The sequence below is a fragment of the Rhipicephalus microplus genome, chromosome 8 (genome assembly GCF_043290135.1).
Source record: "Rhipicephalus microplus isolate Deutch F79 chromosome 8, USDA_Rmic, whole genome shotgun sequence".
Taxonomy (NCBI): Eukaryota; Metazoa; Arthropoda; class Arachnida; order Ixodida; family Ixodidae; genus Rhipicephalus; species Rhipicephalus microplus.
In genome coordinates, this window is record NC_134707.1 from 130,245,925 (window position 1) to 130,264,806 (window position 18,882).

Sequence of the window (18,882 nt, forward strand, 5' to 3'; positions counted from 1 at the left end):
ACAGAAAAAACCACTAACGCCAGCGGCGTTGGTGGGTTCGTTTTGCTCTGCAAGATCGCAACAAGCTCGGTCACGCCAACAGCGAAGAGCAGAAAAAACCAGCGACGCCAGCGGCGTTGGTGGGTTCGTTTTGCTCTGCAAGATCGCAACAAGCTCGGTCACGCCAACAACATGCTCGGTCACCTCTTCCACGAAATACGGATGCGAAGTAGGCACAGAGTAGGTTGTTTCAATATTCCAGTTGTTTTCAACATTCAGTTACGTGCACTGCGGCATAACAAGTGAGTAGGGCTTGCCGCCATTTTTCAAAATTCCTTGACTAGCGCTGCTATTGGTCCGTGGTGACCGATTCGGTGGCAGTCGCCGCAAAAATTGGTCCGAGAGCGATAAGCGCGGAGAGGGCCCTTTCGGCGAATTTCGCCGCCACCGAACCGGATTCGGAGCACTTTCGGCGGCCGGAATGCTCAGTGTGAACGCGGCCTTAGTGGGGAAATTCTTATCAGTGATAAGCTTTGAGTCGGCTGCTTTCGCACTTTGCCATAGCTCGCGACCCTTGAAGTATCATACATGTATCCCCACACGTTTTGTGGGACGTTGAAATTCCCGACGATGACAAGGGGGTAACCACTGGCCAAGCTAACAGCCCTTTTAGGGACAGAGGGAGCTCTCGCCCTGCGGTAACTGGCACTGCAGTATTCTTTCTTATTCACTATAGGAATTAAAAGGTGGTTTCTTCGGAGGCTTTATTTGGGTGAGTTCATTATAATTTCACTTATTACGTACTCAATGTCTTTGGCAACTGCACCAAAGTCACGCGATACGTAATTGTACCTTTTGCTGATAGGTGTGGCAACTCCCCTACCTCCTGAATGTGATGACGCCACTAGGTAACTGTTACAAGCTGCCACTCTAGCGTCGCCAGCGCGAAGTCGGCGACGGGAATGACAGCAGGTTGGTTCGTTCCGTACGCAAGCAGAGACAGTGAAGAGATCAGAGACGTGAGAAAACAAAACAAACTTTACTCTAGTGATAGTGCAGCACACGAGATGTAATATAACACTTCCATACAACTAACAAGATACATCGACACTTGATACAATTAAAGAAATATATAACAGAAACAATAAATCAGCTTACGAGAGAGAACTATTACAAACTACACAAATAACAAGAATAGAACGACGGATGAGAAAGTTCGAAGATATAAACAGGTGAAGGCATACGTGTGATGACGGGCAGCGTGTTGTCCCCGACGGTCGGATGCGAGAAGTCGAAGAGAGTTCTGGCACGACTGCGATGTCTGCGGTGTTGCAACGCTGGTGGCTCCGGGAGGCTAGTGCTTGCAGGTGACTTCGAGCAGGTTGAGCTAACTCGAAGCGAAGTCCCGATGTCTACGTTGCAGACGTTAATATCGCGTCACAGCTAGACGAACGGCTAAGTTTAGGTGGCCAGCCGATACAGAGCCACACTAAAAACTTCTAGAAGAGATGCTTGTTGATCTGTTTCTACACCATGTCGGTCAGCGACTAGTCTGCCTAGCAGGGCAAAATCCTGCGCTTAAATTCCCCTCGTGTCTCCTCGCTCTTTTCCTTGGGGACAAGAGACCTCTACCTGGGTCCAATCATGCGCGTTTAATTGAGGGGAAACTCCGCCCCAAAAATATTTTGACCCCACCCCTTTTTAATAGGGAGAGGGCCCGCAACTAGCGAGAGTGACAACCTGTCGAGTTGTTGTCATACGGCTTGGCCACCAGAGCGTTTCCCACGCTTTTCTCCGTGGGTAGGGTCAACCACTTAGCTCTCAGCCGGGCGTCTTGTAGTCTAATCCTTGTACGGGGTATACCGCGGCCTTCTACGTCCTTGCAGACGTCGCCACGGTTATAAAAGGATTAACTGTCGGCGGCGACGTTCTAAGGAGAGCACCCCCATTTTGCACTTATCGGTTCCCTTTCATGTGCCGCCGTTTCTCACGGTCAGTCGGGGAGTACGGCGCCCGTTAATTGCGGTGACGCGGTGTCGCCGAAAATAGCCGTCCGTGACAGTAACCCTGGAGTTTGTTGGGCGAGCAAGACACAAATTGCTGAACAGCGATAATTTGGGGCTGAACATCGAGAGTTCCTAAATATTGCTGTAGAATGGGCTTTTTGTGAGTAAACCCGCCACAATTCCGTTGCCAGATCCCGAAGTTTACGTCCGCATAATCCATGTTTAGGCTGAGAGATGTTGAGCAGCTGGAGCAGCCCGGAAGATCGCGCCCGCAGTCGGCAACGCTAGTACATTGCGTTATGCTGGGACGTGCAAAGGAGTCGGACTGGGGTCTGTCCTGGCAACGACCTCTTCTAACTTGCTTATGGGTTCACTCACTGCTCCTAATCCCATCTTGAGGTGCGCCACGGCTTCTTAAATTTTCGTTTAGGTAGCCTGCATGTTGACGAAGGAATCCTTGAGTTCCGACAGTAAGTTTACCGCCTCTTCTTCTTGTGTATTCTCACCCGCTCGGTGCTTGGTTCCGCTAGACCTGTGAAGGGCCTTAGACGTATTCATGGCGACGGATGATGAAGTGGGCGGCGCCGAAGAGGGCGAAAACGCGAAATTTCTAATCTCCGCCATCTCAACAGCTAGCCTGCTAATTTCTCGCTTGAGCTGCGCGTTTTCTTTCCTCAGCTGCTCGTTTGCTCGCCGCATCTCGTCGAGCTTGCTCGCATGGGGAGATTTGATTCGTCGCCTCTAGGAGACACGTCCTCCTCGGGCTTTATTGGCCCAGTAGAGCGTCGGCTCCTTGTGTTAGAGGTGGTGGGCGTGCGGGAGCGGGACGTGGTCGGCCTCAACGAAACGTGCCCGGCCTCGAGGTGGAGCGAAGCTGAGAAGTGGAACTTCCCTGGTCCTGTTCTGCCGACCTGGAGCGCGAGCGGGAACATACCCTGGAGGCACTGTGGTGCCTAGACCCGGAGTGGCCTTCCAAGCATCCCCTGGAGCGGGGGCGTCCTCTGCGCTCAGCATCCGTGGTGGGTGACGAAGACTGGAACTTGTCCGCAGTGTCGAGGAGACGTTGCGGGGACAGAGACGTGGCACCAGCCGTTCTGGCATGCTCACTGCGAAGACGACGCACAATGTACGGGATCTTGAAACTTTGAGCACAGTCTTTGCCAGCCGTGCGATGCTGGCTACCACCGAGTTCGCACTTGGGAGTACACATATGTTGGTTGTCGAGGTTGCGGCACCAAAGCCTCGGCAAATCATGTCACCGGGAGTGGGGCACACGTCAGCAAGTTTGACAAGATGGCTTCACGCATAGCACGTTGATTTGCTTACGGTAGAGTGAGCACTGCATCAGCGCCGATCCATACCTGACAAAGTTTGGTACACGATACCCGTCGAAAGAGACGATGACCGTGCCAGTATGGGCTATTCTCTTGGCTGCTAAAGCAAGTAAATTATTCGTCTTAACATAGACGACGTCTGGGCCGCCTTGAAGGGGGACGTTCCGAATCACCCCTTTGCACGTGCAGAGGATGATTCTGTCCCACACTCCACGTACGTGGAGTGTGGGGCAGTCTCATGGACACTTAGCTCGTGAACTTTGCGGTAAATGAGTATTCGCTTCATCCGGACGTATCGGCCTGCATTTTCACGCTTGGAAGTACTGGCAACCATAATACTTTGCTGCAGATTCGGGCATAGAGTATCCTGGCACAAATCTTCCTGGCTTATTCCAGCGGCAACTAGTATGGCGTCTGCCACCGTGGCTGCGGCACTTTTCGAGGCATTGAGTCTACCTCTCGGCCGGATCACAATCTTGATGTCATCTTGAGGAAGTGAGGGCATCTTTCCCGCCCGTACTACTTTGGCATTCCGCGCAGCGCCACTCAATTTGCCGCGGCATGCACCTAGCTGCGACGATGGCGCGTCAGAGTCAGCAGTGCGTGTTTTGGCACAAGCTCTTCTGGCACCAGCGGACTGCCAAACTTTATCTTGAGTAAACTCTTCATCTGAAATATCCTCTCCGTGCACTTACTACTTCTTTGTAAGCAATTATTTCAGTGCACAGGGACTCCGATGTGCCGGCCGTAGGCGAGAATAGGCCCTGCAAAAGCGCTAAGCCACTCGTTAGGGTTAAAGAGGGCACCGCTCGACAGGAAAAGAAATTGTTCCTAACTTGGCAAGAAATAGCTCACTATGGTCAAATATGGTATCGGTAAGATCCCGATGATTTCTCGGAACCGACCGAGCAACGGTTCATGAACACTTGTCGAAAAAGCTCTAGAAACAGATTTAGTTGCGCGTCCGCAAGAGCCGTACGAACGCAGCATCCCATAGACGTCAGACTCTGCCCAGGCGGCGCTGCGAAAAACGCCGCAACTAGAGCCCCTATAGCCACGTCGGCCATAATTGTGTAGTGCACAGAGAGCCGTCTGCAAGCGGATGTGCATAGGCTCTCCTCTTTTGTTGGTCTTGAGAATCAGTTTCTGAAAAATCAAGGACCTGGAAAGCTTCTTCCTTCAATCCAAGCTCGCTTCATAGAAGTAGGAAGCTGATGAAAATGGAATGTGGGCAGAATGCAAAATATATTTATTTGGGCGTGCTGCACCTGGCAGTTTAAGTGCAAGCGAGCATTGCATGACATCGTGTTCAAGGCCAGCGCTAAATGATTCTAAAGCGTAGAAGTGCAAACACAAAAAATATATGCGATCAGTGGTACGAAGCTCGCTTTATCCAGCATAAACGGCCGTGGGGATTTTCACTTTGCGTTGCAAACTCCATCAATTTCTCGCTTGCTGTGCCTTTAGATGTTTTTTTTACGCATACTGGATTGCTCTGGTGACAGTTGCCTTCCGTTTATATATACTGCAAATGGTGATACTTACGTGTCCAATTTCTCAGTCTACAACGAAAGGCAAAACTGATGCTTTCGACATAGCTCCGGTAATCCCAAGAACCAACAACAACAAAAAAGAAACAAACAGTTTGTGCACGGTCACGAACATTTTGCGATTTACATGAATGATGCACGTGTTCGCATTTTCTAGTTAAAGCTAGCACTTAGAGCCTTCAAAGCTCTAGTATAGGTAACGTGTAGTGGTGATTACTTATCGGTAATCGCAGCATGTACGATGTTTATCGCGGCCGGGCGTCACCTGTCTATATACTGTTGCACGTCGCACACCACGGTCAGACGGTCTGTTAAGCATCATATTTCAAAGTTGCCACGATTATCCTTTAAGACTACTCAAAACAAAAACAGGGGACCTACATTATCACACTTATTCAGATAGATATGTGGGGTTTAACGTCTCAAAACCACCATATGATTATGAGAGACGCCGTAGTGGAGGGCTCCGGTAATTTTGACCACCTGGGGTTCTTTAACGTGCACCCAAATCTGAGCACACGGGCCTACATTTCCGCCTCCATCGGAAATGCAGCCGCCGCAGCCGGGATTTTAACCCGCGACCTGCGGGTCAGCAGCCGAGTACCTTAGCCACTAGACCACCGCGGCGGGGCTATCACACTTATTCAAGTAAACGGATGTGGAAAACGCGAGTATTCACTTACCCAACACGACGTGAACATGTTCGCAACAGCTCGTAATTAGCACTATCGCCATCCTGCTTTGCGAAAGCTGCGGAAATCAGTAAAACTGAAGTCATATACGTTCGTGACAATTCCCAACGCAACAGTAGCGTCGACCAGAGTCTTTTCTGCAGAGCGCAGAGCTGTTGTGGTTGCTCTTGTTTTCGCCATCGTTCGGGCGAGAGAACCAGCAAGCACTTCACGGCGGTTTAAAAAGCATCCATGAAGCAGAGAGAAATTCATGGCTCTTGTTCTGAGTGTTCAATGCTCAAATCATCTAATATTTAGCTCAATCGTTGTTTCGCGTGCTGTAGTTGACATCTGGTTGCACAACAAATTGTGCAAGATAGTCGGGTTCTGCACTACTCCAAACTGAGTCGACAGGTGGCGTTGCGTGTCCACAAAACTTGTTCGGACCTCTATTCGGACCTCTCAAAAATGTTGGACCTCTATTCCGCGTCTCGCTATGCAGCATATCGCATTTTGCACCGGTTGCCGCCGGGCCGCGCCGACGGACGCTCGTTGCGCTGGTCGCGCCTGGCATCAGTGCTCACGTTTTGCTAGCGTAGCGTCGCTGCGCCCAGCGTGCGCGCGTGTCGACGTTACGTCGGGGTATATTCGGCACTTCTTGATGCGCTCGCCACCGTTTCGCTAGCTTCACATATATCAAATGTGGTTTACGGTACACGAATGGACGACAAATGTATGTGACTGGTGCAAACATGGTAATCATGAGATGCGTGGCATGTAACAACACGGCAATATACCACGCCCTTGACGCGCTCGCAGCCGTTTCGCTAGCTCCACATATACAAAGTTTCGTATGACGTGACGTGCATGAACGAGGAAGGTAAATGACACATCAAAACATGATAATCGCGATATGCGTGTCATGTAAAATATGACTACATGCTACACTCAGAGCGCGCTTCTGGTCGTTTTGCTAGCTAAACTTATACCAAATTTGGTATTACGTGACGTTAAATGACGACGAAGGTAAGTGACTCGTCCAAACATAATAATCATGGCATGCGTGTCATGTAAAACTTGACTACATGCTTCGCACATAGCATGCTCGCGGTCGTTTTGCTAGCTCCACATGTACCAACTTAGGTATCAGTTGGCATGAATAGATGACGATGGTAAATGAGACGTCCAAACATAATAATCATGAAGTGAAAGTCATGTACAGCATAATTTACCTCCACCTTGTAACGTTGTGCTGATTTCAAAGTGACATATTAAACTTCCTCATTCATGCTTCTCATATCTTCGATTCCCTCTGTACGGGGGATTTCGAAATTTTCTCTCCTGTGCTTTCACACAGATACAACCTCTTACTTGAAACTGGTTGTTTTCCGCAAACCATGCAGATCTCTAAAGTTATTGTACTGCACAAAAAGTGTGATGAGAATGATTTGTCGAATTACTGGCCAATTCCTATGCTTCCAATGTTTCCGAAAGACCTCGAGAAGACTATTCATTAAAGCGTCACCGACTATAGTCATGCTTTCGACTTAGTCAACCACACCACAGCTTTTTTCACAGCAGAATAATTGAAGCTGTGCTGCTGAGCTTTAGAGAAATCGTTCTTGAGGCTTATGAATTGAAACGGGTATGTGTGGGAATTTACGTAAATTTTTCAAAAGCGTTCGACAGTATTTACGACACCACCTTGTTATAAAAAGTGACACTAGACGTTATTTTCGGAATGCCTCTTCTTTTGATAAAATCCTACTTTAGCCATAGATATTAAGGTGTGAGCTTAGAAAGGGCAGTCTCATCGTGGCAGCACGTAGTCACCGACGTTCAGCAAGGACGCATATTGGGACGTTTATTGTTCATCCTGTGTATAAACAGCCCAAACACTATTAACAAAACACCCAGGGATGTAATTTACGCCGACGACAGCAGCCTGTTTTTCACTGAAACAAAATGCAATATTGGACACATGAAATTAATAATGCCCTAGAAAACATACAGAAGTGGAGTAAAAAACACTTGTTGATCAATTATGAGAAAACAAAGGCCGTTCTATTTCATCTGCGTCAACTCTCAGTCCCCATATAGAGTCGTTTATTTCTAGGCACGGCATTTGTGAAATTTAGATTTAAGGGGTGATACTTAAAAAATATATTTGCTAGGATGAGCATTTTGACCACGTTCATTTTTGTATGGCTATAAGTGTGGGCATTATTACAAAATTTATGTACACTCTGCCTGTCTCAATTAAAAAAATGCTCTATATTACGCTCTTTCTATCTCACATAAGTTATTGTTTGTGGTGTGGAGATATTGAACACAGAGAAAAATCATACCACAATTAGGTTACAAAAAAGGGATGTCAGTAGATAGCTAACGCGCATTATTGTGCGCACGCAGATGAATTGTTTCCCGAATTTGACGTTGTTACCACGCATGAATTTTATGGCTGTAGAATAGCTTTAAATATAAAAAGTCTGTTAACAAAAAATCAACGTGACCTGATAAATCTCGCTTATCTTTGAAAAGCCTCATATTTCCTTCGAAAACAAGACTTCTGCAACATCCCCTTTTGCAGATCATAACACAGATTAGAAATGGTTTAGTATTGTTTGCCTCACTTTCTCTACACACTGATAAGCAGTGAAATGGAAATATACAAGCGGAGTGTAAAGAATCTTCAAAAAAATGCTTGTTATAATTAATCTGTGTGACCACAACGGCTGTACTAGATAAACATTGTTGCATCTGCATTAAGATTGTTTGTTGTATTTCTGTGTAAAAAAACGATGGACTAACAGTACCTATTTATATTTACAAACTGTGTCGTTTGATCGTAAGTATAAGGTAAGTTATGTTCCAATCGCCCCAATTGACATCTCTTTTTTTTCTAAGTAATTAAGCGTTGGTTCATTTTTTTAATATTTTTTTACTATTTTCTGTTCGTTATAACATTCTCACTGACCTAATGACAGCATTTGTTATAATATTTTGTTTTTCTTGTATGAAACACGCTTTTTTCATTTGAAAACTGTATCTGCAAGAGCTTGCGTGTGTGTCTATATTGTTTCGCCTTGTGTCAGGGGGTTTGGGTTTTCCTCAAGCGTACTATTTCACTTTTCGCCCATGATTTGCTGCATCTTCGCGATGTAAATCACCTTTGATTTGAATTGATCGAAACGAAAGAACCAGCGTTTCTCCAAAAAATAGCGATGACCAACGCAGCTGAACGTGGAGAAAAGTGTGACGCCACCTCTGCGTACACACGGTTGCCCAAATACGCTGTGTTGAATACAGAAATACAGAGGAGACATCGTTATGACGCAGACTAGAAGCTTGTGTTTCTTACGAGTATGCACAGCTGCGCAGGAAAATGTTAAGCTGTTCTTTGTTCCGCCTCAGTGCTCTGCTGTGAAATTGTAACGAAAACTCACACCCTCAACTACAAACTACGAGTCTAGAGGTTCCTGCGCATTGCCGGTAAATTGGCCTTATTTTTTTTTATTTTGATCAGATGCTGCGAAGCTAATACTTGTCTCGAAATTTACTCTAATGGTACAGTAGATCCTTCGCCAGCTTTCTATCGAGTCATATGAACATCATAAGCCTGATTGCGCCGTCTGGTGGGCTCACTAATCACCCATGCTTGCCTCGAAAAAAATAAAACATACAGTGAAGGATTATACGGCAGTGATTATCGTTTTTTTTTCGTAGTTTCTGCTACTGAAGATTGAAATTTTACTATTATTTCTGAATAGGTTGACACCAATAAAGGACTGCGTGGCGACTATATGTTAAGAAAAATAAAATTTCAGCTTTTCCAGTTTTGGTTGTGTACCTAAAGCACCACAGCCTACAGTGCTTATTTTGTTTCCTGCCAAATCTGCTATGCAAATACTGGCATTCTCCTCAGTCTTAACACTTACTTTTTATTGTGGTACCTTTCATGCAGTTTATGCTATCGACACGTACGATAGAAATATTGCTGCCAGCTAATAGCACCTTGTGTGGTTACGCACATGACTTGGTGGTGGACTTACTAAGCCTTGTCTACATTATGTATGTGCCAGTGCTTCACGCTTTGGTCAATTTTAGCTCGTGATCAGAAAAGCTGCTAGTCTTATGATTCTTAGACAATTTTCGGGCCCACCGTGGGGTGCGAGGTTCCCGAGCCAGAGTTTCTGGGTAATGGCCAAAGGTTCACTATTGAGAAGCTTTGTGGGTGCATGTGCCTATACTAGTCTCTTTTTTGTCTATTTTCAGTATTACGTTTGACTTTTATTATATTAGGCGATTGTGTACCGCGCGTAAGTTAGAACTGCATGGTTTTTCTTGTGAAAACAATATCTGAATACAGCTCATATGCATCCTGCTGTTGAGAGCAGTCTATGGTAAAATGAGAAGCGTTTTTCAGTGCAGGTCAGCCGCGCCTGATCTATCTATCTATCTATCTATCTATCTATCTATCTATCTATCTATCTATCTATCTATCTATCTGTCTGTCTGTCTGTCTGTCTGTCTGTCTGTCTGTCTATTTATCTATCTATTTATATATTTATCTATCCATTTATCTATCTATTTATCTATCTATCTATTTATCTATTTATCTATCTATCTATCTATCTATCTATTTAACTATCTATCTATTTAACTATCTATCTATCTATTTATCTATCTATTTATCTATCTATTTATCTATCTATTTATCTATCTTAAGAAAAGGAGTGTATACTTAAGGCCTCGTTTTTCTGCGTTAGACCTTATTATTAATACGTCAAACACGAAAAAACCCAGCCGTTAAGTATACACTTCGTTCCTTAATTCAAAAACGAGGGTCTCTGCCTGGCAGAACTGGTGCCTTTAGGTTGTATGCGAGGGACTATTGCTCAGATACCAGCTCGTTATACGTGCACGCGCGACGTGGCGCCAAATAGAATTATAAGGGTTGCGACACACTCGCCGCATTGGCTACAGGTGGCACTGACTGACACTCGCGCGATTGAGTCGCACATATAGCCTAAAAAAGTGGCTGCCCGGATGGCCGTCGTTGTTGCTCAGTTGCTGGAGCAACGAACGCGTTATTCGAACGTTGCAGGTTCGGTTCCTGCCACCTGCAAGTAGTCGTTTCACCCACTTTCTTTTTTTTATTCACATTCACTTCAAAATTTGGTCTAATAACTTTCCCTATACTTTCCTTAGCAATATTGCCTGTTACATTGTTACATTTCAAACACACACACACACACACACACACACACACACACACACACACACACACACACATATATATATATATATATATATATATATATATATGTATATATGTAAATGCGTCCGCCGACGACACACTGCTGTCGTGGCACTTCATTCGTGTGCATTAGCGTATTCACGTGATTTATACCAAAGCTGTCTCTTCAGTGACTGCTTCACGTTCATTGATCAACACTTCGTAAAGGACGTGCTGCTTTGTGATGCTTACCATATTTCTCATTTCAGATCGTCGACGCCGCTGTACTGCTTCACGATCAGCGTTTGTTTCTGCGTATGTGCTTTCCTCGCCATTGCAATCCTCGTGCTACTGGCTGCCTCAAGTAAGAATTATCTTCAGTGTTCTATTCGGAAACGAGAGCTTCACACACGCAGTACTTTGCGACAATAAAAACACCGAGACCACTGTAACTAATGTTTTAATGATTTGCTCCTAGGCAAGGTTGAACCTTGTATTCATAGCAAGTTGTTTCAAATTCCCGCTGCTTTCGACTTAATTCGATGGCAACTCAAATTCGCCAGCGTTGTCTCGATGTATGCATTGAATGTATCATTTAAAAACTGGATATAATCCAAAAACAGCCTGTCTGGTTTGTTTCTAACATATTTTGACACTTTGCTGATTTATTAAACTGATGAGGGAAAATACTAAGCGAACACTTGAAGCGTACCGGTAAAATATTTCTTCAATTTCTCTCTGATTCGCTAAAAACTGAAACTGGCCATGTGCCAGGAGAACACTGCTGGCGATACCTACTCGCCAATATCACAGGAATGCTATTGCCACCAACATGTCTCGAACTAAGGTATTATACAACTTTTTTTGGCACTACTACGATGCGAATAAGTTATTTTCGATAGCGTTATATTTTTACTTTTGCGTTTGTATTATATAAACTTTTCTCAATAACGTTGTGTTCATTAGCTTAATGAACTTATTTTGCTTTTCTTTTCCAACGCAATTTATTTTATACGCACTGGTTGGACTCGGTATAAGCAGTATTTGTATTATGTGAATATTCAATAGGTAGATGTAAACATTTGCATGTGGCTATTGATCTCACGTCGATGAAATACTTCTTAAAAAGAAATACTGCAAATTACAGAAGGCTTAAAGTACCAGAAAAAGAAGTGAAGATTGCATTAGTCTATCTTCTGCCATCCTGCGTAAATGCGGGTTTGCTATTCTTAAGATAATATGGTAAGATATTGTTCATTTTCTTACAGTATACACGTGTGCGTTTAATAATTTTATTTTCATATTTAGTATAAATGCGGGTGTCAGTTTTTTTTTGCTTGACAGAGGTCACGTGGCTGTGAGGGCAGTAGCAATGTTGTCTGTCATAAGTCTGAAGAGGCCATTGAGTTGCGACTTAGTGTTGTGGCTTTTCCTTCTGTTCTTTTGTTCCGCATTCGTCTCGGAAGCTTTTGTCCTAGAACAGTCACAAACTGACCCAGGTTTCATTTATTCTACACCGATGACATTGTGCAATGTCTGCGGTGCCCCAGCCGCGGTGGTCTAGTGGGTATGGTCTCGGCTGCTGACCCGCAGATTGTGGGATCAAATCCCGGCTGCAGCGGCTGCATTTCCGATGGAGGAGGAAATGTTGTAGGATTGTGTGCTCAGATTTGGGAGCACTTTAAAAAACCCCAGGTGGACAAATTTTCTGGAGCCGTCCACTACGGTGTCTCTCATAATCATATGGTGGTTTTGGGACGTTAAACCCCGCATATCTATCACTCTAAAGTCGCAAAACTCTGAAGTCGCCCTTTGTGACGCGGACGCACCCATTTGTCTCTAATGTATGCGTTTCGCCTGGTCTAACCTCCCCAAAATCAGTGCCGTCCTTGGTAATTCCTTGTAATTGGTAACTTATCAGTTTTATATTCACTGGGAAATGTCTACATACAAAAACCGTCAAGTTTAGTAACTGTGACGCTATGGTATGAAAGGGGGTCCTGGCTCCAATATCACTCATAATATGCTAATAAGCGGAGATGGAGTGTCATAAAGCGTTGTGCACGTTACTTATTATTGAAGTAAATACGAAAGTGATACAGCACAGAGGGACATTAAAAGAAAGATGGCGGAGCTTCATTTTTATTAGGCTGCACCATGTTACACATAATTGCTGCATGTATCTTTCTTTATTAGGTGATGAAGAGGCCATTGACGTTGTTGAGGAATTCAAACCTGGAGGGGGAGGAGGCCGCTCATTACCTCCTCCACCAATTACACTGCGAACCATTTTTACTCAGGCGCATACGAGAACGCCAGCTGCCACACCACGAAGAACTCGAACGTCTACGCGGTCTAGTACTGCTCAGACTACCACACGTTACAAACCAACTAAGGCGTCAACCACACCACCACGTCCAACTGTCCCGCGTCCCACTGCGAATACACGTACGTCTACCAAAAGGCAGATTCCCATAACAGAATCTCCGAGGCCAACCACCAACCCATCGACTCTGAAGCCAACTTCCACGCTAAAGCCGACTACCAAGAGACCGACTTTGAGACCAACTTCTACTACACGGCCATCTACCGCAAGGCTGACTACCACGCGAAGGACCACACGGCCTAGTACAAAGCCAACCTCTACCGCACGACGGACTACACGGCTCACTACAAGGACAACTACTACCACACGACGCACCACGCGGACTACTACAAGGACAACTACTACCACGCGACGCACCACGCGGACTACTACAAGGACAACTACTACCACGCGACGGACCACACGGCCGACTACAAGGACAACTACTACCACTCGACGCACCACACGGCCGACTACAAGGCCAACTACCACCACACGACGCACCATGCGGACGACTACAAGGACAACTACTACCACGCGACGGACCACACGGCCGACTACCAGGCCAACTACTACCACAAAACGGACAACGAGACCTACTACCAGGCCAACTACTACCACAAAACGGACAACACGACCAACTACAAGTAAGTTTGAATTGATTCCTTCACTCCAGGGGTTTATTATTCAGAATTCAAATATCGCTATAAGAACTCCTATAAGAAGCGGTACTGCATTCATTTTTAGCTTTTGCGTGCCTGTAACATAGAGTATTTTAAAATGGGGATTTTTTTAAAGGGCTGGCAATAATACAACAGTTACACTGAGCCTCTCAATGTCAATACTGGGAAGACAACGACGTGCTAACAATACCATGGCTACCAGCAACAAAACAGTATTCATGAGCACCATAAATGCACGGCGGAAGCTTTAAAATTGTGACGTCCGTCAATGACGCAGCTGCGTTATCTTCAAGAACACGAAGAAGAAGAGTGTCTACGGTGATAGTAACAACCACTAACAGAGCTCTGCATACAACCGTAACTAGGTTTTTTTAAATATAATGTGCGACAGCTGAAAATATTAGGTACATGCAAGCCGTATGTTAAAGGAGCTTCGACACAATTATTTTTCACTTATTTTTCTTTATCAATTGTATTGTTATGATTGTTGGTGGTTAAAAAATATGTTTTTGATGAATGACTCGGTGGACACACAGGACAAATGTGGCACGTTGAGAGCATACAGCTGGAATAAAGTACAAAGAAGTGTTGTGGCATCAGTACGCTCGACTGGGTGCACTGGGAATATTGTGAAACTATTGTGGTTCTGAACGTTTTCCTACCAAGTGTGCAAGAAATTTTTCACAGTCTAAAGAAGCTAAAGTTGATCATTTCACTTTCCACAACGCGTCTTTTGTTCTATTCATCCACTCGCCGACGTTGCTTATTCTTTGTGAAGCTCGAAGCAGAAAACTCGTGCTTGCAAAATTCAGTTTGTTATCCGCCTTGTTTGTGGTGTTTATAAGTTTATAGTTGTCTGCGCACACAGCGGCAGTGAATTCGTTCAACCACCACGCAGTTCTCAAGATGTTCAAACACGTAGAACAGAAACCATCCGCCATATAAGGCCTCCCTGGAAATGTATCTCATGCGACTTTTGCATGATCGCCTACCGCTGTGACACTTTAAGTTAACAGCAGAAATCCAAAGTTAAAATGCATAGACCTAACGAACAGTAAGCACCAGCTTTTAGACAGGACCCAGTGAGAGGTAGGCCTGGCATACCATCTTAGCTCATGTGCATGTCATTGGCACTTCTTGCTTACAGATTAAGGCATCCCTACCAGTACGAATGAATATACAACACTGTTGTGACATCGCTTGACGCTAACGAAACTCCTTTTCTTGTGTATAATATGCGTAGCGAAAAAAAAAACATCGCGATACTCAATATAAGGCCTCGCTGGAAACGTATCTCATGCGACTTTTGCATGATCGCCTACCGCTGGGGCACTTTAAGGTAACAGCAAAAAACCGAAGTTAAAATGCATAGACTTAACGAACAGTAACCACGAGCTTTTAGACAGGACCCAGTGAGAGGCATGTCATACCATCCTAGCTCATGTGCATGTCATCGGCACTTCTTGCTTACAGATTAGAGCATCCCTACCAATAAGAATGAATATACAACACTGTTGTGACATCGCTTGACGCAAATGAAACTCCTTTTTTTGTGTTGATTATGCGTAACGAAAAAAAAACATCGTGATACTGAAAGAATTGCACACGCAGATTGAATGGATGAAAATGATGTGAAAGACAAAGCGTCTATTGAAGAATAGCAAAGAGCGAAGAGGGTTTAGAATAGCGTTTGGTGCAGTAGCGTGCTCTGCACGGGCACAAAGAGTACAAAAGCTACACCACACTCGCAGCACTCGCTACTAAATTTATTTCAGCAAAAAACACTTCATGCATAAGTACAACGTTTTCGATTACCTGGCTATATCAAGCACATCAAACTTGGTTTATCAAGGCTCTATCAAGAGAGTGTATGTTCCCATGCACCTCTGAGCGACACTGAAATGAATGAACACAGTGTCGTTCATAGATGCATGCCATTTATTATACTAGAATAAGGGTTACATTGGCTTGCAACAGAAGCCAGGTAACGAGTACAAAGAAAAAAAATATTCCGTTGGTTCCAGGCGAGACCTTGCATTAGTAGCCCTCCATGAGAGCCGCTTTGTAGCTTTCAACGCACTCGTTGAAACGAAACCGAGGCTGAAAGAATCGGAACACTACTGCTAGCTGCTGTGGTAAACATTTTTGAAAACTCATTTACAACAATAGATTTGTGTGATAATCAACACCCATACTGAGAGAATTCAACGAGGGCCTATAAAATAATGCAAGAGCACTTCATTACAGCAGACAAAGCGTTTTCGCTGCAAGTCTCTCAATATCCATTTATTCTTTTTTCGTTCACAGCAACCCAGAGTACCACCACACGAACACCAGCTCCAGGTAAATCAGCACCATCACTATCAACTTTCTTGAATTTATGATAACTCTCTTTCATAGACACGACTGCTCAAATAATTTATTAATTTCCAAATATCCTTCTCTCATCTGATTTGGCATGTTTTACCTAAGAATTAGTAATATTTTCCAGTGCAGATCTCCCCCCCCCCCCCAACTGATGCAAGAGAACAACTTTAAGCAGAGTCACAGTCTACAGAAACGGCGCCAATGAAATGTGGAAATAGTATCGAAAGAAATACGTACTCCTGGAATGAATGAAAAATTTCCGCACAGTGGCGCTGCTCAATTGTGTGATTCGACAAGTGGGATTGTCTTTGTATCGTTGCGCGTGCGCGTGTATATTTCGCACACTCGATCTCAAACATAAAATTGGTGGAGGCTGGGCACCTAAGTTCAAGAAAACGTATCAGCTATTTGTTTCCCTTATCCTCACTGCAGCATCACTCAATTCGACCAGCTTGACATGCTGTGCTCTGCTGTGCAAGGGTGTCCTACGCTTTGCCATATCCTCTTCCTATTTTTCCACCTTCTCACCCGCACATACCTTTCACTCTTTTTTATGCATTTTAATGCAAGGAAATGGTAATATAAACTTTTATTTTAACATGAATGTGTTTCACCTGGTCCAGCATGGCTTCGGTGACGTCGTCACGGAAACGACGACGAAAAAATACAGACGGTCACAAGACCAGTTAACATGAACGGTAGTCGAACACACGACCTCTCGGTGCTGGACACGCTATTCACTTCAACGGTCACATGCCTTGAACAAAACACGCCTTTTATATTTACCATTGTCCTTCACAGTGCCAATGGAAAAGGGGAGCGATGCAGCATCACCGTAAAAATTCACAATTATTTCTTCAAGGACGTCGTTTCTACGCATCCGTCCCAATGGGCGCGTTTCAAAAGAAGTGTGAGTTTACCAGTTCGGTGAAACACCGCCAAATGGCGCGACCTTACCAAAGCATCGGCGTGCCTCATAGCATGTGCAAGACACATGCTTTACCCGGATGGAGCTCCGCACTCCTTACTTACGCTCTATCCGCGAAACGGCCTGGCCGGCCAACAGGGACGACGAAACGCGCGTTGGCTTTCCCTCTATCGGGCAGTGGATCCGTGTTCCCAACTGGGGCTGTAGAAATTGCATTTTCTTCTTTTCTCAATCGGTATTTTTCGCTCTCACTGTTTACTTCAATTAACTCAGGCATCGATGACCACGAGGGCATGCCTATCATCAATCAATCATTATTTATGAACGTCAGTCGTCATGACGGTGATGTAACATAAAGCGTGAGCTAGAATGTATTCACGGTAAACGTTGATTCAGCTGTCGAACACCAGCAGACACTGTATGAGCTCTCCTATATCAATAAGTAGTTGAAAATTAACTACTTCTGCAAAGAGACATTTTAAAAGCTTGGTGTTGTTCAGAGACTACTCCCTGAGGCCATTGCTTGTCGTTTACTTCTAAGGGGGCGGCTTCGGCTTCTCCGGACAAATCGCGCAGCATTTCTAAGTGATGCTGCCGCGTCCCGGCGGGAAATCACGCCTGCTCATCAGTGACTTGCGGTTCTCCCTTTTCCTAATAAAATAAAGTAGGTTATCGTTCTTGTTATTATTTTGTTTCATTTATTTACAGATTCTGCAAACACCTTAAGGTGATTTTGCAGGGTGGTACGTGAAGTAGTCTTGAGCAAAAAACAAGTACTTGGGTATATAATACATACAGGGTAGACAGTTTGTATAGGGCAGATACGAGAATATTCTGATGCGTATGATTTAGCAATGAACCATGCGTTAAAAACCATGGTTAATCGTTTAGAAGAAGGTTCAGCATCCGCATCGTCAACATTGAGTAAAAAATTATCTTGTACATGAGTGAAATATTGACAAAGATACGAATAGAATAAATAGTAAAAAGTCATGGGTGTGAGTGGGGATCGAACCTGGGCGGTTTGGGTCCAAGTGGGTATCGACCCTGGGTCATTTGCGTGGCAAGCGGGTGTTCTACCACAGAGCCACGCACCTGGCGATGATTACTGTGAAAATACTTCCTATGTGTGGGAATGCATTTAAAGTAATTTTTATGCCTTACAAACATACGCGTTTGTATACATGCTTCAGAGTACATGAATTCTCGCAGTAAGAACGCGTGGTACAACCATACAGTATCATCGGTCATCAGATCATGTCATTATCATAACTACTTTGTGGTTGTAAGCCGGTCACCTATTACAAAACTCAAGCTCTTTAGCGTGCCTATTTCCTTAAGGCAACGTAGTGGGTTCATAGCAAGTTAGAAAAAAATTCACAGGCTAATTGTTTGAAGTACGCATTAGGGATAGAATATCGCTATCGCGTTCAACTTCTAAAGAAGAAGCTTAAGGATCCTAAATTGGTTGGTTCTCCTTAACCTCCCTTTCATCTCCAATCTCTGTCTAACCACACTTCAGATGATTTACAATGTACCCGGTTCGCTTTGTAGAGTTTGAGAAGTGTTTTGTGGCTACCGGATACGGCGTTACGTGGAGCTTCAGCAGCTACACTGCTGAAAAATAAAGAGTACATTTTACACGCATAGTTTTTAGGGGCGAAGCACCTTAGAGGGGTCCTGGAACATTCAGAAGTGGCGATTGAATCAATTCACAGCCCGACAAATTTGCCACCGCGAAACATTTGAGAATTCGTCCA

General features: G+C 44.6%; 1 protein-coding gene across 1 annotated transcript in view; it reads left to right on the forward strand.

Annotated features, from left to right (window-relative positions):
- Positions 1-2,702: 2,702 nt before the first annotated feature.
- The window catches only part of LOC142768374 (uncharacterized), a 410,323-nt gene continuing 394,143 nt past the window's right edge, over positions 2,703-18,882 (forward strand). Inside the window, exons 1-4 of the mRNA XM_075870345.1 lie at positions 2,703-2,848; positions 11,049-11,143; positions 12,976-13,791; positions 16,135-16,170. Coding sequence (XP_075726460.1) covers positions 2,703-2,848; positions 11,049-11,143; positions 12,976-13,791; positions 16,135-16,170 — 1,093 coding nt within the window. The remainder of the gene's footprint in view (positions 2,849-11,048; positions 11,144-12,975; positions 13,792-16,134; positions 16,171-18,882) is intronic.